This window comes from Dasypus novemcinctus, chromosome 24 (assembly GCF_030445035.2).
Source record: "Dasypus novemcinctus isolate mDasNov1 chromosome 24, mDasNov1.1.hap2, whole genome shotgun sequence".
NCBI lineage: Eukaryota > Metazoa > Chordata > Mammalia > Cingulata > Dasypodidae > Dasypus > Dasypus novemcinctus.
Genome location: NC_080696.1, coordinates 4964355 through 4990376, shown reverse-complemented (window position 1 = coordinate 4990376; position 26022 = coordinate 4964355). Strand labels below are relative to the sequence as shown.

Genomic DNA, 26022 nt, shown 5'->3' with positions numbered 1-26022 from the left:
AGCAGCACATAATATATCATCCATATAATGTATAATGTAACAGGAAGGAAAAGCCATTCTAACTGGATCTAACGCTTTGGCTACAAAGTTTTGACATTTAGTAGGGCTATTAAGCATTCCTTGAGGAAGATATTTCCACTGAAGCCATTTCATGGGTTCTTTGTTAATGAAAGAAGGCACTGAGAATGCAAATTTCTCACAGTCTTGGGGAGCCAAAGGTATTGTAAAGAAATAATCCTTCAAATCAGTAACAAGTGGCCAGCTACAAGGGATCATAGCTGGTGTGGGCAAACCTGGCAGCAGGGCACTCAGAGGGTGAATGACTGCGTTTACTGCTCAGAGGTCTGTTAAAAGCCTGCATTTGGAGAGGCAGGGCAAGATGGCATCTGAGTGAGTGTACCTCATAATCTCTCCTGCAACAAAGCGGCTGAGTAGGGTCGGAGTCCTGCTGGAGTGGGCTTTTCAGCGGCTTGCAGGGCAGGAGGTGTCTGGACGTCGATTTGGTAAGACAGTGACAGAAGAGATTCTTACAAGAGGTGCTGCAGGGAGCGCTTCACATTTGTTGTGTTTCCTCATTCTCCATTTCCTCTTTTCTCTGTGTATTGATTTTGGCCACCTACACTATCCCCTTTCCCCCACATCTTTCTATCCTCCATCATCTGCTGTTTCTCTTACATTCTACCTCCCTTTCTTTGGCCCCCAAATTGTCTGACTTTTTATTCCTAATACCTTTGTTCTGTTTTCTTTTATTCACTCTTGATATTATTGTCTTTCTTTTCTCTTTCCCTCTCTCATGAAAACACTGGCTTTTTAATTCATACTATATTCCTCCCCATATTCAGTTGACTGTCTCATTATAGGTACTCTACTTACTGCTATAACTCTACACAACTGACATGAGTCTAATATCCATTCTCCTAGATCTCACATTGTTGCTCTGTTAACATTTATTACCAATACTACTTTATACATTTTCTTTTCTTACTCATTTTGCTTTCCCTGGCCCTAATATTTTCCTTCAAAGTGAACTTAGCCAGCAGCAAGAAAATAGAGTAAGAAGAACAAAGTGACAAAGAGAAGACATAACACTTATGCACGAACAACAAAAAATTAATCCCCAAGACTAGAAAAAGAAGCTAAGGAACTGATTAAACCTGTCAAGATAAAATGATGACCAGACAGCAACAAAAGACTACAAACCAAACCAATAATCAGGAAAACATGGCCGAATCCAATGAACAAACTAAAAACCAGGAAGAGGAATAGAACATCAGACAAGTAATTAAAGATCTCAAAACATGCATTAAAGACCAACTTAATGAAGTAAAGGAAGAGATTAACAATATGAAGAAAACACTTGGAGAGAATACAGAAAAAATTGCAGTCATACACAAAAAGACATGATGGGATGAACACCACAGTTCAAGAAATCAAAAATACACTCTCAGCAAATAGCAGCAGATTTGAAGAGGCAGAGGAGAATTAGTGACATGGAAGACAGTACATATGAAATCAAACAGATAATAGAACTGATCAATAAAAAGATAGAAAAAATCCAGCTGGGACTTAAGGACCTGAATGACAATGCAAAACACACAAATTTATGTATTATAGGCATCCCAGAAGGAGAAGAGAAGGGAAAGAGGACAGAAGGGATGTTGGAGGAAATAATGGCTGAAAACTTCCCAAATCTACTGAGGGAGATGGATGTACCTGTCCAGGAAGCACAATGCACCCCAAGCACCATAAATCCCAACAGGCCAACCCCAAGATATATACTTGTCAAATTATCCAATGCTCAAGGCAAAGAGAAAATTCCAAAAGCAGCAAGAGAAAAGAAAACCATCACATACAAGGGAGACTCCATAAGATTAAGTGCTGATTTCTCATCTGAAACCATGGAGGCAAGAAGGCAATGGTATGATATAGTCAAGGTACTAAAAGAAAAAAATTTCCAACCAAGAATCCTCTACCCACCTAAGCTAGCATTAAAAAATGATGGAGAGTTCAAAATATTCACAGATAAACAGAAATTAAAAGAGTATGCCAACAAGAACCCTGCCCTTCAAGAAATACTAAAAGGAGTTCTGCAGGAAGAAAGAAAAAAACAGTAGAGGAAGAGTTGGAGGAGAGTGTAAGAGCAACAAAAAAGACAAAAAAAGAAGGAAAAAAACAAACAAAATATGACAAACACAAGTCCAAACAAAATATGGCTAACATAAATAATTCCTTGAAAGTAATAACACTGAATGTCAATGGATTAAACTCACCCATCAAAAGAGTCAGACTAGAAGATTGGATAAGGAAATATGACCCATCTATATGCTGTCTACAAGAAACACATCTTAGATCCAGGAATTCAGGGAGGTTGAAAGTGAATGGCTGGAAAACAATCTTACAAGCAAACAATAACCAAAAAAATGCATGAGTAGCTATATTAATATCAGACAAAATAGACTTTAAATGCAAACTAACTGTGAGAGACAAAGATGGATACTACATATCTTTCAAGAAGAATGAACAATCACAAAAATTTATCCTCCTAACAGGGGCGCCTCCAATTATATGAGGCAAACACTGGAAAAACTAAGTGAAAGAATAGATGCCTCTACAATTATAGTGGGGGACTTTAATACACCACTATAAACTTTGGACAGAACATTTCAAAAGATAATCAATAAGAAACAAAAACTTTGAACAATATATTAGAGGAGCTGGACCTAATAGACATATACAGATCATTACACCCGAATACAGCAGGATATACATTTTTCTCAAGTGCACATGAATCATTCTCCAAGATATATCATATGCTAGACCACAAAGAAAGGCTCAATGAATTCAGAAAGATCAAAATCATACAAAATAATATCTCTGACCACAGTGGAGTGAAGCTGGAAATCTGCAAGGACCAGAGGCCCAGATTTCACACCAAGATATGGAAATTAAATAGCACACTCTTAGAAAAACAGTAGGTCAAAGAGGAAATCTCAAAAGAAATAACTACCTTGAAACTAATGAAAATGATAATACAACATACCAAAACTTATGGGATGCAGCAAAAGCAGTATTGGGAGGGAAATTTATAGCCATAAATTCATACATCAAAAAAGAAGAAAGAGCAAAAATTGAAGAACTGCACATTTGGAGGAATTAGTAAAAAAAAACAACAAAATAGCCCCACAGGAAGAAGAAAGAAAGAAGATAAGAGCAGAATTAAATGAAATAGAAAATAAGAAAGCACTTGAAAAGATAAACAAAACCAAGAGCTGGTTCTTTGAGAAGATCAATAAAACTGACAAACCCCTAGCTAGACTAACAAAGAAAAAAAGAGAGAAGATGCAAATACACAAAATAAGAAATGAGAAAGGAAATATCACCACTGACACCACAGAAATAAAGACTATCATAAGAGGATACTTTGAAAAGCTATATTTCAACAAAAATGACAATTCAGAGGAAATGGACAAATTCCTAGAAACACATAACAGTCTATATTGATGAAAGAAGAATTGATGATCTCAACAAACCAATCACAAAGAGATAGAATCAGTCATTAAAAACCTCCCAACAGGGAAACGGACTTTGGCCCAGTGGTTAGGGCATCCGTCTACCATACGGGAGGTCCGCGGTTCAAACCCCGGGCCTCCTTGACCCGTGTGGAGCTGGCCATGCGCAGTGCTGATGTGCACAAGGAGTGCCGTGCCACGCAAGGGTGTCCCCCGCGTGGGGAAGCCCCATGCGCAAGGAGTGCGCCCGTGAGGAAAGCCGCCCAGCGTGAAAAGAAAGTGCAGCCTGCCCAGGAATGGCGCCACCCACACTTCCCGTGCCGCTGCCGACAACAGAAGCAGACAAAGAAACAAGACGCAGCAAATAGACACCAAGAATAGACAACCAGGGGAGGGGGGGAAATTAAATAAATAAATAAATCTTTAAAAAAAAAAAAAACTCCCAACTAAGAAGAGCCCTGGGCCAGACGGCTTCACAGGTGAATTCTACAAAACATTCTGGAAAGAACTAATGCCAATCTTGCTGAAACTCTTCCAAAAAATTGAAACAGGAGGAACATTACCTAACTCCTTCTATGAGGCCAACATTACCCTAGTACCAAAGCCAAATAAAGACACCACAAGAAAGGAAAATTACAGACCAATTTCTCTAATGAACCTAGACACAAAAATCCTCAACAAAATACTTGCTAACCGTATTCAACAACACATTAAATGAATTATACACCATGACCAAGTGGGATTCATTCCGGGTATGCAAGGATGGTTCAACATAAGAAAATCAATCAATGTAATACACCATGTAAACAGATTGAAGGGAAAAAATCACGCAATTATATCTATAGATGCAGAAAAAGCATTTGACAAAATACAACACCCTTTCTTGATAAAAACACTGCAAAAGATTGGAATACAAGGAAATTTTCTGAACATGATAGAGAGCATATATGAAAAACCCACAGCCAACATCGTTTACAATGGTGAAATCCTAAAATCTTTCCCTCTAAGATCAGGAAAAGACAAGGATGCCCACTATTACCTCTTCTATTTAACATTGTCTTAGAAGTACTTGCTCGAGCACTGAGGCAAGAACCAGATATAAAAGGCATTCAAATTGGAAAGGAAGAAGTCAAAATTTCATTATTTGCAGATGACATGATCCTATACATAGAAAACCCTGAGAGGTCTACAACAAAGCTTCTACAACTCATAAATGAGTTTAGTCAAGTCACAGGTTATGAGATCAATGCGCAAAAATCAGTAGCATTTCTGTACACCAATAATGAGCCAGCTCAGGAGGAAATCAAGAAACCAATACCATTTACAATAGTCAATAAAAAAATAAAATACCTAGGAATAAATTTAACTAAAGATGTAAAAAACTTATACACAGAAAACTACACAACACTGTTCAAGGAAATCAAAGAAGACCTAAATAAATGGAAGAATATTCCCTGTTCATGGATAGGAAGACTAAATATTATTAAGATGTCTATCCTACCAAAATTTATCTACACATTCAATGCAATCCCAATAAAAATCAACACAGCATTCTTTAATGAACTAGAAAAACTAGCTATGAAATTTATTTGGAAGGGAAAGAGGACCCAAATAGCCAAAGACATATTGAAAAAGAAAATCGAAATTGGAGGAATCACACTACCTGACTTCAAAACATACTACAAAGCTACAATAGTGGAAACAGCATGGTATTGGCACAAAGAGAGACACACAGACCAATGGAACCAAACTGAGAGTTCTGATGTAGCTCCTCATATATATAGTCATATAATATTCAATAAAGCCACCAAACCCTCTCAACTGGGAGAGAATGGCCTATTCAACAAATGGTGCCTGGAGAACTGGATATCCATATGTGAAAGAATGAAAGAGGATTACCAACTCACACCTTATACAAAAATCAACTCAAGATGGATCAAAAACTTACATAAAAGAGCCAAGACCATAAAGACTTTGAAAAGCAGTGTAGAGAAGCATCTACAGGACCTTGTCATAGGAAATGGCTTCATGAACTTCACACCAAAAGCATAAGCAGCAAAAGAACAAATAGATAAATGGGTCTTCTTCAAAATTAAAGCCTTCTGTACCTCAAAGGAGTTTGTCAAGAAAGTGAAAAGAGAGTTTACACAATGGGAGAAAATACTTGGTAACCATATATCTGATAGGAGACTTATAACCTGCATATATAAAGAACTCCTATATCTCGAAAATAAATGGACAAACAACCCATTTAAAAATGGGGAAAAGATTTAAACAGACACTTCTCCAAAGAAGAAATACAAATGGCTAAAAAACACATGAAAAAAATGCTCCAAATCTCTAGCTATTAGGGAAATGCAAATCAAAACTACAATGAGATACCTACTTACTCCCATAAGATTGGTAGCTATGAAAAAACAGAAGACTACAAATGCTAGAGAGGATGTGGAGGAATGGGAACAGTCATCCACTGCTGGTGGGAATGCAGAAGGATCCAGCCATTCTGGAGGACAGTTTGGCGGTTTCTCAAAAAACTAGCTATAGATGTGCTATATGACCCAGCAATTCCACTGCTGGGTATATACCCAGTAGAGCTGAAAACAAGGACACAAACTGGTATATGCACACCAATGTTCATAGCAGCATTGTTTACTATTGCCAAAAGTTGGAATCAACCCAAATGCCCATCAACAGATGACTGGATAAGTAAAATGTGGTATATACATACAATGGAATACTACTCAGCTTTAAGAATGAATACACTATAAACACATGTGATAACATGGATGAATCTTAAGAAACTTATGTTGAGTGAAGCAACCCAGGCATTGAAGGACAAATACTACATGACCTCAATGATATGAAATAAGTAAACCAAGCTGCCTCAGAGAGCTAGAGATGGATGATAGGCTTAAAGGAAATTGGGGCGTAGAGGAAGGATGAAAGCTGACACCTACATGGGTAAAATCTATGATAAGCTGGAGAATAAACATCTTGTGAGCCATATGAGGACTTCCTCCCCCTGGCTTCACCCAGGATGCCAGATCTGTCTTCCTTCACCCAATATAGAATGATCATCATCCTTCATATCCCCTTTATGAGTAAACGTGTAAATTCTCTGAGAAAGGAATGAAGCTGGCTAGTAAGATAGGGAAGCAGTAGATGGATCTGGAACCTCTTAAGAAGTCCACTTGGACATCAAAAACCCCAAGATAGCTGCTGGAAGGTCCTCCCCAAGATTCTGCCATCCAGAACAAGATTTCCTCTCAAAGCCAGGAGAAGCCCTGGATATTCCCAAAGGATTTTGTCGCCGGCCTATCATGGGGGATTGATGTGTGGGGTACTCAATCAAAACAGCACACAGCTGGAACTCCTATGACATTAGCAAAGGGGTGGAATAATTAACAGTTCAAAAAACAGGTGTGAGGAAAAAAAAAAAACAGGCGTGAGGCCTGAACTCATTCTCTCCTGCCTTTGAACCCCTGTTCCTGCCCTCTGCACCCTGCTCTTGCTGATTTTCCCTGCCATGGTCACCACACAAGTAAAACCTGGGCATTTATAATCTACAATGGGAAATTGTCTGTAAAGCATCCCACTTTGTCACTTTTCAGCCCCTTCCTCTCTATCTGGAACCCCTGATCTGTTCTTTTCTCCCATTTCTCTTCCCTCCCTACTTTAATAAATTACTAGCCTAACTCAAAAAAAAAAAAAAAAAACACTGGAGTGTTCCAAGGACTAAAAGATTCTTCAATATGCCCCTTGCCTAATTGTTCCTTAACTAATTTATGGAGTGCCTCCAGTTTGTCTTGAGTTAATGGCCACTGTTCAACCCAAACCGGAGAAGTTGTCGTCCACTTGAGAGGGATGGGTTTGGGCGATCCAAGGAGGCTAGACTGAGCAGTGGCCATTAGGAAAAGGTGAATATCCTAATCCTTCACGATTACCATGAGCTGTGGGATCGATTGGTTTAACAATTCCCCGGTGCAGCTTACCCAACCCTAATCCTGGAATATGGCCTTGTTTCCTCATTAATTTTTTACTTTGTTTACTGTATTGGCCCTCCTGGGGAATATAGATTTCAGCCTGCCACTGTTCTAATAGGTCACGTCCCCAAAAATTGATAGGCAACTCTGCAACATACGGCTGCAGGTGGCAGGTTACCTGTCAGGTCCCAGACACGGAAAAACCTTCACATTTTGTTTCAAACCTCTGGGAGTGCCAGGTCCCACAACAGAAATAGATGCATCTTGTAATGGCCAAGCAGGGGGCGAATGGTTATATTGTAGAAGTTGAGAGGTTTAACTATTTGCATATAGGAAGGCCAGAACTCAGGAATCACTTTTGGGAAGGAAAAATGATTTATTTACAACCAGCCAGGCTCGGAGCTTCTCATTTCAAAATCCAAGCCCCGAACAAGATTTTTGAGTTTCTTTTATACAGAGGAAGGGCCAAATGGTTCTTTTGTTTCAGTGCTCAATAGGCTTGAATAAGCATGTATTTTCCACATCCTAGGTAAGCTTTTAGCATGGACTTCATATATTTTAGAAAGGTTTTTAGCACATTTGGTTTGCATTTTTCCTGAATATTTAAAGTTTATAGAGTTTGCATTGATAAACTGTTTCCAGGAACTGGAGCTGTTGCCATGGTTACCAAGGGCCGGGCTGCAGCCTCTCACTGTCCCACACCCACAGGTCAGGACACAGACAGCTCAGGTTATCTACAGAGGGACAAACAGCCTCCCACCCATAGCCCCCATCATTTTCCCCCCTATGTAGAACTTAACTTGTTAAGCTTTGGCATAATTATTATTGGCATTATGAGGTGGGTGGTTGGTTGTTGTTTTAATTGATTACTTTATTGATTTTCAGTGAGGACTTAAAGACAGTTTCTGGGTAGCATCCAGGATTTTGTTTTTAAAAGTTTTTGTTTTAGACAGAATTTTGGGGCAGAGCCCCCCTGCAGTTATTTTGGGGCCACCAGCGCTCACTTGGATTTCCAGTTAGGCTCCAGATCCATCTATTAATTTTCTTTTACCCTTAAAGAGTTTACTCCTTTCATTGTAAAGGGGTGCTGAACAGAGATGATTTTTTTTTTAACTGCTTTTTGCTGGGCATGGGCTGTAGTTATTGCCTAACAAGGTGTAAAAAAAATTTTTATTTCAACTAGAGGAAGATGGATCTGGCATTTTGTATAAAGCTGGATGAAATTTTTATATGGTTAATAAGGTGTTTATTCTGAAAGAAACAAATTTAATTAAAAATTTGGAATACCCATTTTTAAAAGAACATTGAGTTACAGAGGTAGACAAAGTTAGATACCTATAAAGATGGCACCTCTTTTAAAAGGTGGGAACAGTATATATATATATATTTTTTTTTTTTTAATTATTTTCAGAGGGAAATTGCAACAGATACTTAGCTTTGTTTTGAAGATGCATTTTAGGCTGTTTAATGATTGGCACTCATGTTCTCTGTTAGATGCTCCTGGTGAACTGGCACTTTTTGGGCAGTTGGTTTTATTTAGGATTAGTGCACCAAGTTGGAACTTTTTTTAGTATTTAGCTGTGGGAGTGATCAGAACTACAGAGTAAAGTTTTTTACATTTTAGTTTTAATTGTACAATTTCTGGTAATTTTGACTGTTTAATAGTTGACCTATTATTAGCAAGGAAGCTTTATTTTTGCTACACAGGAGAGTACAATAGTACAGTAGGGTGGCTGAGCCTGGCACCAATTAACTGGCTGCTTGCAAGCTACTGGCGGCTTTATTGTTTTATAGCTAAGACCGCCATTTTATTTTATGGACATGTTTATTAACTATTTAGAAAATGAGGTTACCAGGAATTTAACATGTGTAATGCACTTTTGTACCTGATTTAGAATAGAAAAGATAACGTTATAATTATTAGGCATTTATTTAGAACAGGATAAAAGAATAGCGTTTAATATTAGTTAATGTTTTGCTTAATGCATAAGGATTTTGAGTTGCAATTAATGGTTTTAAGTTTTAGGTTTGTAATACTTTGTTATTTTTCCATGGGAGTAGGCTATAATGCCAATTGTGTTTAAGTTTTATTTACAGTATCTTGGTAATCATGGCTCTCTCTATGTAGTATGTTTTTTACACAGTGAGCAAGTTGCAGCATCGTTGATCCTAGAGAGAGTTTCCAGTATTTTACCAGCCTGGTGCATAGTGCTCTTTGGCACTATGGAACAGTGCCAGTTTGGAGGAGATATTTATTGTACACTTGGTTGTACTGAGTTATCATTGGCTGCTGCAGGAGCTTAAAACTGCAACATAGTTTCTGTTGACTTTAGGAGTATAACCAGAGGCTGATATAGGAAATATTTTTATTTGAGGGGTTAGTGACCAGCTTAGCCAATAACTTACATGGAGAGGCAACCTGTAATGTATTTAAGGCCTGGTTGGAATGCACAAGAGACTTTGACAATGTTAAAGTTTATTTTTTTATTTTATATATTTTAAACATTTTAATGCAACACATTATATATCAAATGACTTTGTTTATTTATGCAATTTTACCATGAAGATAATAGCAGGTGTTTTACTTTAGTAATAGAGGGGGAGGATTTTATTATTAAAATTAAAACAAAAGATTTCTAATAAAATAGGATAACTTTTTATTACCATTTACTTAAATATGCACCTTTAATGGTGGCCTTTAGACAGGTTTTATTGTTACAGTTATTCTTTGCCACCAATACCAATTCAGGTTTTTAGTTAATAATGACTTTTAGAACTAGAACTATTTAAATGTTTTAGTTTGGAAGATGTTTATACAAATTTTTTATAATTGACCACAACCACATAGACTAATTACCTTACATTTAAATAAACTTAATTACAATTACCAAACAGAGAAGTTTATTTAAGACAGCATATCTACAATTTTTTAGCTTAGTTTTATTAACATGAACTTACAATTTTTATTACTCCAAAGATTTTGTACATATAATGTTAATTTATTTAATGGGTAATTTATAAACCAAGGGAGATTACACCCAAGCTAAATAAAACTGAAACCATTATAGTTTATGCAAGGAACCTTTCCCCCCCTTTCCCTACAGGAAGCTAAAACCTCTTTTTTTGTTTAAGTTTTGAAACTGTGAATAATTTTGAAAGCATTATGACTACTAGATTTTGAAATATAATCACATAATTTGTTTAATTGTAATTTAGGAAAAATTTTTCAATAGTTTTTATGAACCTTTCTTCACTTACTGAAATTTGGCAACAGAACTACTAACCACCCTTATTTTAAGGTTTTTAAAAGGTTTAAACTGGAAAATTACAGGGCAAACTGATTTTTAATTTTCCAGCCTAGTAGAGAGGTTTAATTTGCCACACCTAGTCCCACCCTCAAAGCTTTTACAAAGAGGTTTTTTTCCAATAGTTTTTATAATCAGATTTTTATATGACCTTTTCATTTTGCCTAGTTTAATTTGGGCTCCAGGAATATTTATTCATGCATATAACTACATATTTAATTTTTAGCAATTTGAATAGAGCTCTTTTAAGAATTTTTATTTGTTAATTTGATATTATTATCCTGATGTATGAAGATATACACTGAGCAAATATGCAGACACAAATAGACACAGAAACAACTTATTGATGTTACTTATAATTTGCATTATTTTATATACCATTTAGTTTAATTTGGGTTTTAGAAATATATATATTACTTTTATAACTGCATGTTTAACTCCAATAATTTGAGCAAATAGGCAGACAGGAATAGTTTGACACAGAAACACAAATTAGTTACTTAAAACTTTTTTTTTTAACAGAACAAATGTGGCTGCAAAATAACTGAAGATTTTTAAAAGAATTTTTTTAATTTGCACTATAACCATGCAGCTTTGCACAAGAATTTTGTTTCTTAACTAATAGCTTATAACCAAAATGTTCCCAATGCTTTAATACAATTTTTTTTTTGTTTCAGAGCCTTATATTTTACTTTGAATTTCATGAGAGAAAGCAGGGTTACTAATACCAATAGGACGGGAGACAGGGATGTTTCACGTTTGCTTTTCCCTGGACGATAGGGGCAGAATCTGCCATGAAATAACCATAAGCAAAGGCAAGGGTGAGGCTAGACTTGAAGTGACCATAAATGAAGGTACCATTGTTTAGAATTTATACTTGCAATAATAGGTTCAGGCTAAATTTACCCAGTTATAATTTCAGTTATTATTTTTCCACTGTTTTATAATATAAATGCATCTATAAATGATCTTAACTCTTAGTTACAGTTTTCATTAAGTTATAACCTTAAGGTGAATTGGATACCTTTATTAATTAAGATACAAGAATTTTATTAGTAACAATCCTGTGTAGTTCTGCCTTTTCCTAGTAAGGGAACAAATTTTTATTTGCGAGTTATGCATTTAATTCACCAGCAAGAGAGTATTGGCATTTAAATATTCATTTTTAAATTACCTTTTACCATGAATTCTTAGGCGCCAGCAACTGACAAAAGCCAAACACAGGTTTTTCCCTCTGTAGTTTTACAACCCTGATGTTCCCAGCCAGACCATTAAAAAGGCTATCAAGTGACTAGAGGTCTATTGTTTTAAGCAATAGCCTCCTTTCCTTAGACAAGTTTACAGTTTTAAAACATTTCAAAGCATTTCTACATAGTCTCACAGAGAGAGAGAGAGAGAGATTAGGAAAAGCAGAAGAACCTGGGTAGAATGCAAATTTATTTTGGCCTTTGACACCCTAGGGAGGGAACTTTACTGCATTTATTTTGATCCTGCTTTTCATCCCCTGCACCTCCCCCCTTCCAGGCAGTCAGGTTCACAGCGATCTAATAGGAACGTGGTTTATGAAGAGAAGGCATGACTCACTGGAAAGGGGCAAGCCGCTTCCACCTTTCCAGCTTTTCACCAAAATGGGTGGAAAGAACCTACTCAAATTTGGCACCCCTCCTGGGGACCCAGCGCCCCTACCTGGGGCAGCCCCAACAGACCCAGGTGTATGGCACAGACATGGTTGGCCCCCAAGCCCCGGCAAAGGGGTGGACCAGAGACAAGACAGCAGAGCATGCGCAAACACCCAGACTCCACAGTTTTGCCCCATAATCAAAATGGGGCAAATGAGCTCCAGCTCAACCAAATTCCACCACTTTACACAACCACACAGCTCCAACACCGGCATTGAGCTGACACAGACAGACGCACAAAGGTCACCAATCTGACCCACAAGTTATATATATATATATATTCTTCAGCACGGCTGCCCCCGCAGCCATAACAGACTTTAGAGAGAACACTTAACATTAACATCTGGTATAAAGCAAATTCGTTTGCAATTCAGCACCATGACAAAAGATTCCAGCTAGACCTTTTTCACTGTTTAACTCTACACCCAGACCAAGCTTCACTAGAAAAGCCAATTCATTTTCCTGTAACCAAGTTTTTTAAAATCCAGACCAATTTCCAGGACATTAGGACTCCAACCTATAAACATTTCTTTATTATAATCAAGCCTCCACTCTTTTAGTGGGAGCAAGACCAGTATTAGATTCTAACATGCGGTTAGACAAACCCAAAACACCAGGCTTTTTTCCTTTTTTTCTCCTTTTTCCAGACCTAAAGAGAATGGCTTCCCCCCACATTTCTGGAGGTACTGGGGTCCTCTCTTGGAAGGTGATCAGCCTTCCTCCCCAGCAATTAAAGCTAGGGCTTTTCCCCCACTATGCTCCCCTGGGGAGGTTTTTTTTTGTTCCCAGAATTTTTCTCTTCAGACTTTACATTGCCCTCGGGGAAGATCTAGTGGAGCCCACATATTTTCTGGATTAAATTTAATCCTGGGGCACCCAGATTGGGGTTTACCCGAGTCCTCCTGGCTTCAGAGATCTGGAAGGGGTAGTAAAATGCTACCATCTCTGGCCTTTGTTTGCAATGCCGGACGAGCCCCCATTAATGTTGTAGAAGTTGAGAGGTTTAATTATTTGCATACAGAAAGGCCAGGACTCAGGAATCATTTTTGGGAAGGGAAAATTATTTACTTAAAACCAGCCAGGCTCAGAGCTTCTCATTTCAAAATCCGAGCCCCGAACAAGATTTTTGAGTTTCTTTTATACAGAGGAAGGGCCAAATGGTTCTTTTGTTTCAGTGCTCAATAGGCTTGAATAAGCATATATTTTTCACATCCTAGGTAAGCTTTTAGCATGGACTTCATATATTTTAGAAAGGTTTTTAGCACATTTGGTTTGCATTTTCCCTGAGTATTTAAAGTTTATAGAGTTTGCATTGATAAACTGTTTCCAGGAACTGGAGCTGTTGCCATGGTTACCAAGGGCAGGGCTGCAGCCTCTCACTGTCCCACACCCACAAGTCAGGACACAGACAGCTCAGGTTATCTACGAAGGGACGAACAGCCTCCCACCCGCAGCCCACATCAGTTAGAACTAATGATAGAAATGTCTGCTCCAGTATCAATAAGTCCTTTAAACCGTTTGTTCTGAATGGTTACTTCACAAACAGGACACGATTCTAAAATTTTTTCATTTAAGAATAATCCTGTCATTCCTGTACTTCCAAAGTCATCTTTTCCTCGAACTTTTACTAGCTCCTATCGAAACGTAAGGGAGCAACAACAATTGTGCTATGCGATCTCCGGTATCGGCTTTCCAAGGAATTGAGGTGGACATGATAACTCGGATCTCTCCTTGATAGTCACGATCAGTTATTCCTGTGTGTACTCAAACTCCCTGTGAGATAAGACTGCTTCTCCCAAGAAGAAGTCCGACTGTGCCAATTGGTAAAGGTCCCTTTATTCTCGTTTTCACACAGACCAGGGTATCCCCTGGAAGTAAGATAACAGGTTCAGCCATAAGGATATACGGCTCGCTTCCTGCTGTGGCAGGGATAAGTCCAGGGCCCTGCAGAGTACCGGGGGGGGGGGGGGGGGAGTGCGGGGATTGCTCTGCTGAGCCAGGAAAGCCCCCTTTTGGACCAGGGCTGGGAGCAGCTTCGTTGGAAGTTTCCCGGCAAGGGGGTGCCACTCTTACGGTATTTAGACTGACGTAGGTTAGGCCAATGATATCCTTTACCACAGTGGGGACACAGCGCAGGTCGTTTCCGAGCTGAAATATTCTGTCTGAATGGCGTTTTTTCCTCAGACCTTTTCCAACAATCTTTTTTCATATAACCAGTTTTTCCACAATTAAAGCATTTTCCAGAGAACCTCTTATTGATTTTGATCCCTGCTACAGCCTGAGCCATCACTGTAGCGCGGTGGCCCTCCGTTCCTACATCCCGGCAAAATTTAATATATCCAGACAAATCCACTTTACCCTTCATAAACCCTATCACTTTCTGAGAATCCTGATCAGCATTTCCATAAGCCATTAGCTGCAAAATAGTATCCGCAGCCTCTAAGTTATTGACCTGTTTTTTGATAGTTTCTTGTAACCGAGCAATAAAGTCAGAGTAGGGTTCTGTAGGTCCCTGTAATATTTTTGGGAATGACACTGGAGGCTGGCCTTTAGCCTCAATCTTTTCCTGGGCTCTTAAGCAACAGCGTGGAACCTGTGCGATGCTTGATCATTCATTGTTAATTGCTGATCTGCTCCCGCCCAGTTCCCCACCCCCACTAATTGGTCCAAGGAAGTGGGGATATTATGGGCTGTATTGTGAGCAGCCTGAGTCTCTGCAGGCTGCCTCCACCAGGTTTTGAATTGTAAAAATTCTCCAGGCCCTGGGGTGATGCATGCTAACGCGGTCCAGTCAGCTGGGATCAGCCTAGGGCCTTAGGCCAGCCTCTGCACGGCACCACAGGCAAAAGGAGAGTTTGGACCATACAGTTGCACTGCTGCTTTTAACTTTCAATATTGTAAATGGGAAAGGTTCGTGGCTGAACTCATAAACTCCATTCGGGTTTTGAGGATCTACTCTGGGAGCTAGTCTTTCTTGTATGTTAACCGGAAAGGCCTTTTGAAATGCCTCCAGTCACCCTCCCCTCTAGCCTGTAAGATGCCCTGTTGTAGAGCGGACAGCTTGGGTGGAGCGTCTCCAGATATGGGAGGGGGAGAGGGAGTCAGCGGAGGGGAAACTGATTTTCTAAAGTCAGTTAATGAAGGGGCTGAAGGCAAGACAATGAGAGGCATTTCCTCCCATTTTCTATCTTCATCCTCTTCTGTTTGCAAGGGTTCTAAAACAGATTTAATTATAGTCAAAGTGGGCCAAATATGTAATGGGGAGCAGAACACCTCGTACACGTAATTTTTCTCACTCTTTTCCCACTTTTTCCTAGTCTCCTAATTCTAAACTTCCTATTGCTAGGAACCATGGGCAATATTGTTCTATAACCTGTAAGAGTTCCAAAATACAAGGCTCAGTGACCACAGCTCCTCTTGCATTGAGAAGTTGTTTCAAGAGACATACATATGGGTGATATTTTGGGTTTTTTTGTTTTTGTTTTTGTTTTAAAGATTTATTTATTTATTTCTCTCCCCTTCCTCCCCCCACCCCACCCTGGTTGTCTGTTCTGTGTTTATTTGCTGTGTCTTCTTCTTTGTCCACTTCTGTTGTTGTCAGCGGCACTGGGAATCTGTGTTTCTTTTTGTTGCATCATCTTGCTGTGTCAGCTCTCCGTGTGTGTGGCACCATTCCTGGGCAGGCTGCACTTTCTTTCACGCTGGGTGGCTCTCCTTACGGGGCGCACTCCTTGCACGTGGGGCTCCCCTACACAGGGGTCACCCCTGCGTGGCAGGGCACTCCTTGCGCGCATCAGCACTGCGCATGGGTCAGCTGCACACAGGTCAAGGAGGCCCGGGGTTTGAACTGTGGACCTCCCATGTGGTAGACGGATGCCCTAACCACTGGGCCAAGTCCACTTCCCTGATATTTTGTTGAACTGTCTCTGTTTCCCGTCGTAACCCTGCAAAAACACCCGAGAGTGTCCTTACTTACTGAGGACTTGGAAGGTTTTCTGTTCCACTCAGGGCTTTAAGCTGTCACACCACCTTTTAGTTTCGTTCCAAGCGATACTTACTCCCTTCAGGCCCCACGTTGGGTGCCAGTTGCTGAGAACAAGCTCAGCAATAGGTTTGCTGGAAGGGAAGGCAACGCAGAACTTACAGAAATAATGAACAAAGAGAAATATGAGAGAGGAACCAAGGATGGAACCAGGGGCCTCGCAGCTTCTGGAACTGAGCACCTCTACCCTAGTTTCTGCATCATATTTAGTAAGAACTCCAAAGCAGGTGTTCCTCATCAGCACGGGAAGGTTTACAATAATTGGAGGCAAGTGCAACAAATAGGAAACAGGTAAGCTGGTTTCCCACAACAATGTGCACTCATTCTGTGAGTTTTCCAGGTCTCAACTCCAAGACCCTTCCTGAAATGGGAGAACTGTAGATTATTAGGAAGGAGAGGGTCTGGGTTGAATTTTTTGAAAGCTTTTACAGCCTCTGTGTTCTTAAGCTTTGCAGGAAACAAGGCTACAGGCGAGGGCTCTATCTGTGGAACTTACGTTGCCCTAAGTCATGACTCTGCTGGTTATTTTATTGTTTTTTATTTTTTTAAAGATTTATTTCTCTATCTCCCCTTCTCAGCGACTCCCCCACCCCCACCCCCCTTGTCTGCTCTCTGTGTCGATTCACTGTGTGTTCTTCTTTGTCCACTTGTATTCTTGTCAGCGGCACTGGGAATCTGTGTCTCTTTTTGTTGCATCATCTCGCTGCATCAGCTCTCCGTGTGTGCAGCACCACTCCTGGGCGGGCTGCGCTTTTTTTGCATGGGGCAGCTCTCCTTGAGGGGTGCACTTCTTGCGCGTGGGTCTCCCCTACATGGGGAACACCTCATGTGGCACAGCACTCCTTGTGCACATCAGCGCTGCACATGGGCCAGCTCACCACGCGGGTCAGGAGGCCCTGGGTTTGAACCCTGGAATTCCTTTGTAGTAGGCGGACGCTCTATCAGGTGAGCCAAATCCGCTTCCCATGTGCTGGTTATTTTAAATGGCACAAACATTCTAATCCAAAATCCATTTAAGTAGAAGCCATGCTGGTACTCATTTTTCTGAAAGTCTTCCTGCCAGAGTTTCTTGTCACCGTGCCTGCCCCTCTTTGTCTTGCAGTAAGTTCTGGTCTGTACAGCAAGACCATGACGCCTGTGTATGATCCCGTCAACGGAACCCCGGCGTCGTCCACCATGACTTGGTTCAGCGACAGTCCCTTGACCGAACAAAACTGCAGCGTCCTGGCCTTCAGCCAGCCCAGCCAGTCGCCGGAAGTGCTCGCCGAGATGTACCAGCCTCGGTCTCTTATCGATAAAGCCAAATTTAACGCCGGGTAAGGGCGTGGCCCCCGTCTGCTTCTCTCTGCCTGGGTTTTGACTGTGTGAGCGATGCACCGAGGTGGGGTTGGGGGTGTTTGATTTTTAACCTGGTATTCCTAAAGATCTGCATTCACAGAGGAGCCCAGAGACATGGGCCAGCACCAGGACTTTTAGCAAACTTGACTTCCTTTGGTGGGCAGTGGGGGAGTGGAGGAAATGGTGGTTTGGGAACTAGTTTGGATATATTATCTGGAACGCTTCAGAGGAGCTAGAGGGCTTGCTCATTCGAGCGTCTCAGGAGAGAAGTGGCGTTCCAGCAAACAATCCCGAGCCCAACAAATTCAGGGCTGATATTTTTTTTTTAAGATTTATTTTTTATTTATTTCTCTCCCCTTCCCCCGCCGCCCTTGTTGTCTGCTCTCTGTGTCCATTTGCTGTGTGTTCTTCTGTGGCAGCTTCTATCCTTATCAGCGGCACAGGAATCTGTATTTCTTTTTGTCGCATCATCTTGCTGTGTCAGCTCTCCGTGTGTGCGGCACCATTCCTGGGCAGGCTGCACTTTCTTTCGCGCTGGGCGGCTCTCCTTATGGGGTGCACTCCTTGCATGTGGGGCTCCCCTATGCGGGGGACACCCCTGCATGGCAGGGCACTCCTTGCGTGCATCAGCACTGCGCATGGGCCAGCTGCACACGGGTCAAGGAGGGCCGGGATTTGAATCGCGGACCTCCCATGTGGTAGACAGACGCCCTAACCACTGGGCCAAGTCCACTTCCCCAGGGCTGATTTTAACAACAGAAGTGGGGAGCGCAGCCTTTGTCCTTTTAGTACATTTAAAAGTCCCACAAGACCTGCGGGTCCCGCTGACTGAGCGCGCGACCACCTGGGAGGGTTCATTCTTGTCCTGCGGAGCACGAAGGCGACTCGCGGGACATAAACGGCAGTCTGTCCATCAGCGAAGAGGCCCCTCGCTGACCCCCCGTGGAGTGCCCTTCTCTCCCTCCTTGAGCTGGGTCTGAAGTCGCCTCCAAAAACACACCCCTGCCGGTTCTCACGCCGCCATTCCTTCCGCTCGCCTTTGCTCTCCCCAGTCAAGCCTTTCACAGCCATCAGCTGCCCCGAGACCCTTGCAGGCGTCTCTCTGGCTGGGGTGTCATCCCCCGTCCTGCACCCACACACTCGCTGTTTGTCGCTCCTCCCCACCCGTGTGCTGCGCCGGGACCCGTCTCCTCCCACTCTCCTCCTGGCAAGTCCCTTCTTGTCCCTGAACACTCAAAGGTCACCATTCAAGCTCAGTCACTCCCTCTAGTTCTCTTCTAACCCTCCGATGGCCCCGGTGTCCCGTTGTCCCTTTATTACGAGGCTTGGTCTGTGCACCGGACGGCAAATCCGCTTAGGATGGAGGCAGGTCTCCGTCACCGTGTTCCCCAAGGGGCCAGGGGACTGGCAGGCCAAGCCGTCCCGAGGCCACAGTTCCAGACGACAGCATCGACTCTAGAGCCCTCCACCCCTCACCACCGTCTGTTGTTATTTTTCAACCTTAGAACTCTGCTGCTCCCATGGGAACCACTAGCCACATGAGGATATAACATTTAAAATAATCCGAATTAAAACGAGGCACTGGCCACGTTTAAAAGCCCAGTAGCCACACATGGCTGGTGGCCGCTACACTGGGCAGCACATACAGAGAACACCTCCATCGCAGCAGAAAGTTCTGCTGGTCCAGGAAGATAGCACAGCCTGGAGCAGGAGCCCCTGGGCCAGCGGGGCAGGTGGCGCTGGAGTCAGGTGCTCCACCTTGACCTTAGACACAGCACTGGCTGTAAAGCTGGGAAAATAAGAACTCCCCTGGCTCCTTCACTGGGTCACTTTAAGGTGCCAAGGAGGAAAACTGTCTATTAAAACACTTTGACAATGTCAGATAAAATGCAAGTAGGAGTCGTTCTGCAGCCCTCTCCTTGCTGGGTTTTGGTCATAACAAACTCTGGTTTTGTTCAAAGGTATATATTTACATGCAGGGTCTTGACCTCTAAAACTCTCCCCGTCCCTCTCTAGCTGGCTGGACTCCTCGCGCTCCCTTCTGGAGCAAGGCATCCAAGAGGACGACCAACTGCTGTTGCGATTTAAATACTACACTTTCTTTGACCTGAATCCCAAGGTAAGAACCCTTTTCTCTTTCTTTTTTTTTTTTTCCATGTGAACACGTAGAGGTATAAGACACTCATTTCATGATTAAAATTAGAATCAATTTGTGTGAGTCGTAGTCTGCTTCGCTCTGCAGACGTAGGCAGATCAACGTAGACGGGTCTCTGGATTTTCATCTTTCAGTTTCTGGTCAGCACAGTCGTCTGCCCCTGAGTTAGCGGGGGTCTCCAGCAGGCTTTTAGGAAGGTCCCCATGCCTTCAGGAATGAAGGATAAAGCAGAGAGCGGCTCACGGAACCGGGGTCCTTCCCACTGAGGAAGGAGAGGCACCGTCACGGCCGAGGTTAAGGGCAGGGTCTTGGAAACAACCCAGGACCACGTGATGGCACCTACAGGACCCCCCACTGCAGCGCTTCCTAAGTCTTCAGAAATGAGAGAGATCCCTTAAATACAGATGAGCCAGCTGTTGAGAACCCAAAACTGCCCTTAAGTGCGAGAAATAGCCATATAAACACATAATGACCGACACTGAATGAGTTCAAGGATGATTATTTGGCAAACCGTGGAAGCACAAAGGAGAATGCTCTAAATTCCTGTGGGGGTTCAGAAATGGTGATAATGCTTGAAGTGGGTACTGAAGGATGAATAGGAGTTCATAAAGGAAGCCACAGGTTAAATGGCATTTTATGAAGACAGAGCTGGGTGTGCACAGTCACAGAGCTGTGAGAACTGAGGTGACTGAAGTTTGCAGGGATGTGGGGTGTGGGGAAAGAACAAAAAAATCAGGCTGAAAATGCAGACCAGTGAGGGAGGTCTGGGCGGAGGGGCCCGTGCGCTATGTGAAGCGTTGGTCTGAGCTGGGGACCGGGCAGGAAAGGCAGACCTCTTCGCCTATTGTCACGTGCACTTCCCAGTTAGAACGTATTTTCCTTCTTCCGGTTGGATTTCGTTCCCTTTCACCCTGTAATGAAGGGCTGCGTCCGCTCTTCTGGTCCACGGGCTCCTCTAGCAGTCTGGGAACACCTTTGTACCTCTTCTCAGAGTGACTGTTTTTATAACAACTTTATGAAGATATAATTCACGTACTGTACACTTCACCCATTTAAAATATACAGGTCAGCGGTTGGGGGAATGTTCACGGCTTTGTAACCATCACCACGATCGATTGTAGAACCTTTTCCTCCCTCCACAATGAAGCCCCGTGCCCACCACGGCCATTCCCCACTCCCCCCCACACCCCTAGGTCTGTAGGCGCCTGCAAGCGACTTTCTCTGCAGGTTTCCCTATCCTGTACATTTCATATCAATAGAATCACGTAATATGTGGTGAGATTATAAAATAAAACCACTATACTGAACTATGGTAATCAAAATATTTTTACAAACAGACATAGTAATGTACCGGCTCCCCAGTTAGCTGCATAAATGCGAAGGTCCAGCAGCAGGTCTGATGACTAGCGTGATTGCAGGTAGTGCTGAGTGTGAACATTCTTTCAAGACAGTGATACGACAGAAAACTCCTGATTCTGTCTGTCCCAGAGGCACAGGCACTACTAGAATTCTGCAGTTGGTCACCGACCGTTGGCATGGAAGGAAATGCTGTCCAGTTAAGGTTGGTACAAATGAAGATGGAGTGTTTTCCCCATCCAAGCTCATGGACCCCTGTAGTAGTTTGACATTATTATGAATCCCAAGAAGAGAAAGATTATGTTTGTAAACTAATCTAGTCCTCTGGATGTGATACCCTTTGATTGTATTAAATTCAAAGACTTGATAAAATCAATTTAGGGCTTTTGATTCGACCACGTCAGGAGGGCCCCCTTGGAGGGCTGATATGAATGGACACCCACTCAAGAAGACACCCAAGAGAAGAAGGAGGACTCTGTCATGTTTGATCCTGGGGCCCCAGGGAGAGATGAGCCATTCACCTGATGGTTTGCAGCTGACGAGAACAGCGCAGCTGAGAAGGCTTGGAAAGAAACGAGCCAGAGACTGGTATAGGAAGCCCTGGGAGACCAGCAGAGGTCGCCCGCCATCTTGCTTCAACACATGCAGCCCACTTTGGTGAGAAGGTACCTCTTATGGTACCTTGAGATGGACTTTCCATGGCTTTAGGACTGTAAGCTTCTACCCCAAATAAATACTCTGTATAAAAGCCCCCAGATTTCTGGTACTTTGCAGCAGCACCCCTTTGGCTAACTAATACGATCTGAATTCAGACTCCAAGTCCAAGAACCCCAGGTCCAGGACCCCCCACCCCCCTCAAGACCACATCCAAGCCTCCCCCCTTCCAGAAAGGAGTGTATTTCCACTCTTGGTCAGGTTGGACCACAGCTGAATTCAGCTCGATTTCAGGACTCGCTCTAATCGTACCACCTTCCTGGGTTTTCTCTACAAATAGATGGCTCGCTCCTTGGAGCGAGACCACATCTGATACTTTCCTTGTGCCCACCCCTGTGTGCTGCCAAGGAGGCTGTGGAAATCTCCTGCTCAATAATGGGATCTACTGGCCCTTGGGGACCCAACCAGCAATTTCCTTGCCAGGAGAGTCCTATTAAATCCACCTGCCTTGGCCATCGAGCTCAGTGCTAAAAAGAAAGCAGCTCAGTCATTTGCCCCTGAAAAAAATTGTCAGGAGCATGTAGGTGAGTTTACAGTCAAAGAGAGGCTCCATACCTGGCAGGTCATCAGCATAAATATCAAAGCTGGAGGAGCAGTGCTCAGCACTTTTGTCCAAAAGTGGAAGAAGTGAGAGGAATTATACCCCCAGGAGAAGGCCAGGCTGGCAAAGCCAAGGCCACTGTCCAGGCTTTCTGGCCTCCAACCTCCGCTTGCTGGATGGAGCTGGCATTCTCTCTTCATAGCCCATGAAGCAAAGCCCACTTGAACCTACCAGCCAAACGCAGCTGCCAACCAGAAGCGTGCGCCGGGCTCAGGCTGGCGGGCACGGCTTGGGGTGGGAACGATGCTCGCCGACCCCGGTGGAGCCGTGACAGTGCTCCATTTCCTGCCCCCTGAAGTGAGGTGCAGGGGCAATAAAACCCCTTTATGGGGTCCCGATTATGCACTGGCTGATTCGGGTAGCACAGAAATTTAAAGTGAAGCCCCTGTTCTCATGGACTCTACACTAGAATCAAGGAAAAAAAGCAGTACCATGAAACCACGGCAGACATGTACGGCGCCCACAAGTCACAGTGAGAGCACCCCACGCAGCCTGCGGAGGCTGTCTGTCTCCCAGAGGAGGCCGTGGGGCTGAAGTAGCAGATGCGGATTTAAAGCTCAGCTACGGAAAAGAACTGGAATCAATCATTTTAAAGATACTACACACACAACATGCAAAATCCAGAATCCATTTCCAAAAAAAAGATTGAGACATTTTAATAATAAATGAACATACCCTGCCTGGCCCCCAAAAAGATAGAGTTAAAAAGTCTTTGCAGCTTCACCTCGTGGCAACACCCGGGGATCAGCAGCGGCTGACCTGGGCCCGATGGAGCAGCAGCACTTCCTCTTCCGAGAGTGTGTGCCGTGCTCTCCCTGAACAGGGGGAGAAGGACAGACTCTCCAGGAGTTTGAACACCCTCTCTACTTCCCAGGACAGACTCCCTTTCCAGAGAGTTCCGGGGCAGGAATTGAGCAGCCGTCCTGGTTGCTGTGCAGTGCCCTCCTGGACTCCGGAGGCCAGAACCGTCGACCCGGTGGCTCCTGCCTGGTTAGTAGACGTCCTGGTGGCCGGAGTGATCCCTGGAGCGGCCCACCCGGCCGTCTCCCCACAGTCCTCTCTCCATGTCCTAATTGTTGACACAGTTATATCTTAAATTTATCCTTAGTAAATAATACTTATATTTAACCCCCTCCTTTCCATAAACACTAGTTGGTAAGTTTTAGTTTCCTTAGCTCATCTAACATAGGCTTTCGTTCTAGCTTAAGAAATTTATGAAAAGGGAACGCTTAGATTTAGATTTCAGTTACCCTTGTATTACTGGGGAAAAAATGGTGCTTAAAAATTACTCAAGAAATTGGGGAAAAAGTAAGTTTGGATCTTTATCTCATACATTGTCCAAACCTTATCCATCTATCCCCATGGATTGAAAGATTATAGGTAAAAAATAAATGAACAAAAACCTCATTCCCCAAATTTAACAAAAGAAAAAAGAGTTGATTATTTAACTGATTCCTGTCTAGAGGAAGCCTAATGTATAAAAAAAAAAAGATTTTATGCACAAAAAATATAGGTTTACCTTTTAAAATGACAGAATTTTTTAAAAAGATGAGAAAATATCTACAGAAAATGTAACAAGTTTAATAATAGACAAATAAACAAGGGCTCCAAAAATAATTTATAAAAGCAGAAATACAAATGAATTAAGAAAACCCAATTGTCTAGCAAAACTTGTCTGTTCTATAGTCCATGACCAATTTAGGCCTTCTCAGCAGACTGAAATGCCCTTGATTTCAGGGACTAAATTTTATTTGATTTTGATTCCTTATCACCTAAATTAGAGTGTTTGGGCCATGGTAGGCCCATAAATGCAAATGGAGAGAAAAGGGGTCAATTCAGTGAAAACTTAGATGGGAGTAGTAATACAAATTTTCCTGAAAAATTACCTGAGTCAATAAAAGTAAACTTGTAGGTGAAGAGAATGAGAGATCATTGCACACCAAGGATTTGCGGCTGGTCACCTGTGTCTTGTGCCTAGATGTGGCATTAGTAGCGTATCAGGGAGAATGTCTTTTGTTATATAGTGACAACCAAAGTATTCAAAAGTTAAAATTACTTGTCAGTATTTGCAAGAAAATTTCCGTTTTCTGGTTGATCCTTCAGAGGTTTTATTATACATGCAACGTGGTCAGAAATAGCTATATATGAAAGGGGGTAGGCGTAATATTTCGAGAGTGCCCCAGAGTCTCTGCAAGGCTGGTTCCACATCCTGTACATTACAGAACTGGATGGGGAGTCTTAGTTTCCTAAATCTAAGAATAATATGTTCTTTTTTATCTTGATCTTTCTTATAAGAATGTTGGGGGCAAAGACCCATTATCTACTTATTCTAAATAATTTGGAAGCCAAAAGGTATATTCTTATCTTCTTCATATGTGTAAAAGATGGAATACCTCAGAATATGTGCAAAACCCATTGTTGATATTAAAATCTGTTATTTTTTTAAAAAAAAAAACTTATATTAACACAAGAACTGGAAAAAAATGATGTACATTAAAATTTTTAAATGGGATCATTCTACTGATGGTAAAGTTTTAAAATTGATAGTGGAAATAAAGTATTAAATCAGGAGGGGAAAGGTCTTTGCAATACCGCTGGCTAATTAGCTAAAGGCTAATTTTCCTGCTATATATATATGGGACCATCAGATAAAGACCAACAACCCGACAGAATCCTGGACAAAGATATGAACATGTAGATCATAGAAAAGGAACTGCGAGTGGTTGTTTACCTTTTATCAGATTGGCAAGGATCAAAGTTTCCCGCGCTATCTTTGCATGGGCTCTCCCGTGCAGTAACCTCTGTGAAAGGCAGTTTGCTCTGTATATCAAAACCACAATTCTACATAGCCTCAACCAGCACAACCATTCCTAGGAACCTATACCACAGCTTGAGGACAGTTATACTACGTTATTTATGGTAGAAAAGGTGCTCGGAAACCACCTAAACGTCCCTCAGTAGGAAATCGGTTAAATGCTTTATGGCTTATCTACACCATGTTGTCATTGAAAAGAATGTCAGCTCTTTTCTTATCTGGAACATATCCAAGGTACATTACTGAATGAAAAAAAAACAAGGTGCCCAAGAGTCCACAGAGGAAGTTTTGTCTCTCACGAATTTATTCAAAGTGAATTCATTTATGCACACTCTTTTGCCCCTTTTAGATATGTCTAAAACCCTTTTTATAACTCTGATAGTTCATCGCATTTTTTTTAAATGTTCAGAAGAGAGCAAGCACATCACACTTGTAATAAGAGGTCTGAAGGACACTGAAAGCTGCGCCCGGCTGACGGGAAGCCTGAGGTGGTACGTTGCACGGTGGCGGTTCCCAAACCTGAAA

General features: G+C 42.2%; 1 protein-coding gene across 2 annotated transcripts in view; it reads left to right on the top strand.

Annotated features, from left to right (window-relative positions):
- FERMT1 (FERM domain containing kindlin 1) overlaps positions 1 to 26022 on the top strand; it is an 85630-nt gene that overhangs the window by 19920 nt on the left and 39688 nt on the right. For both annotated transcript variants that reach the window (XM_071211541.1, XM_058287539.2), the window contains exons 5-6: positions 17621 to 17834; positions 19873 to 19975. In XM_071211541.1, coding sequence (XP_071067642.1) covers positions 17621 to 17834; positions 19873 to 19975 — 317 coding nt within the window. The remainder of the gene's footprint in view (positions 1 to 17620; positions 17835 to 19872; positions 19976 to 26022) is intronic.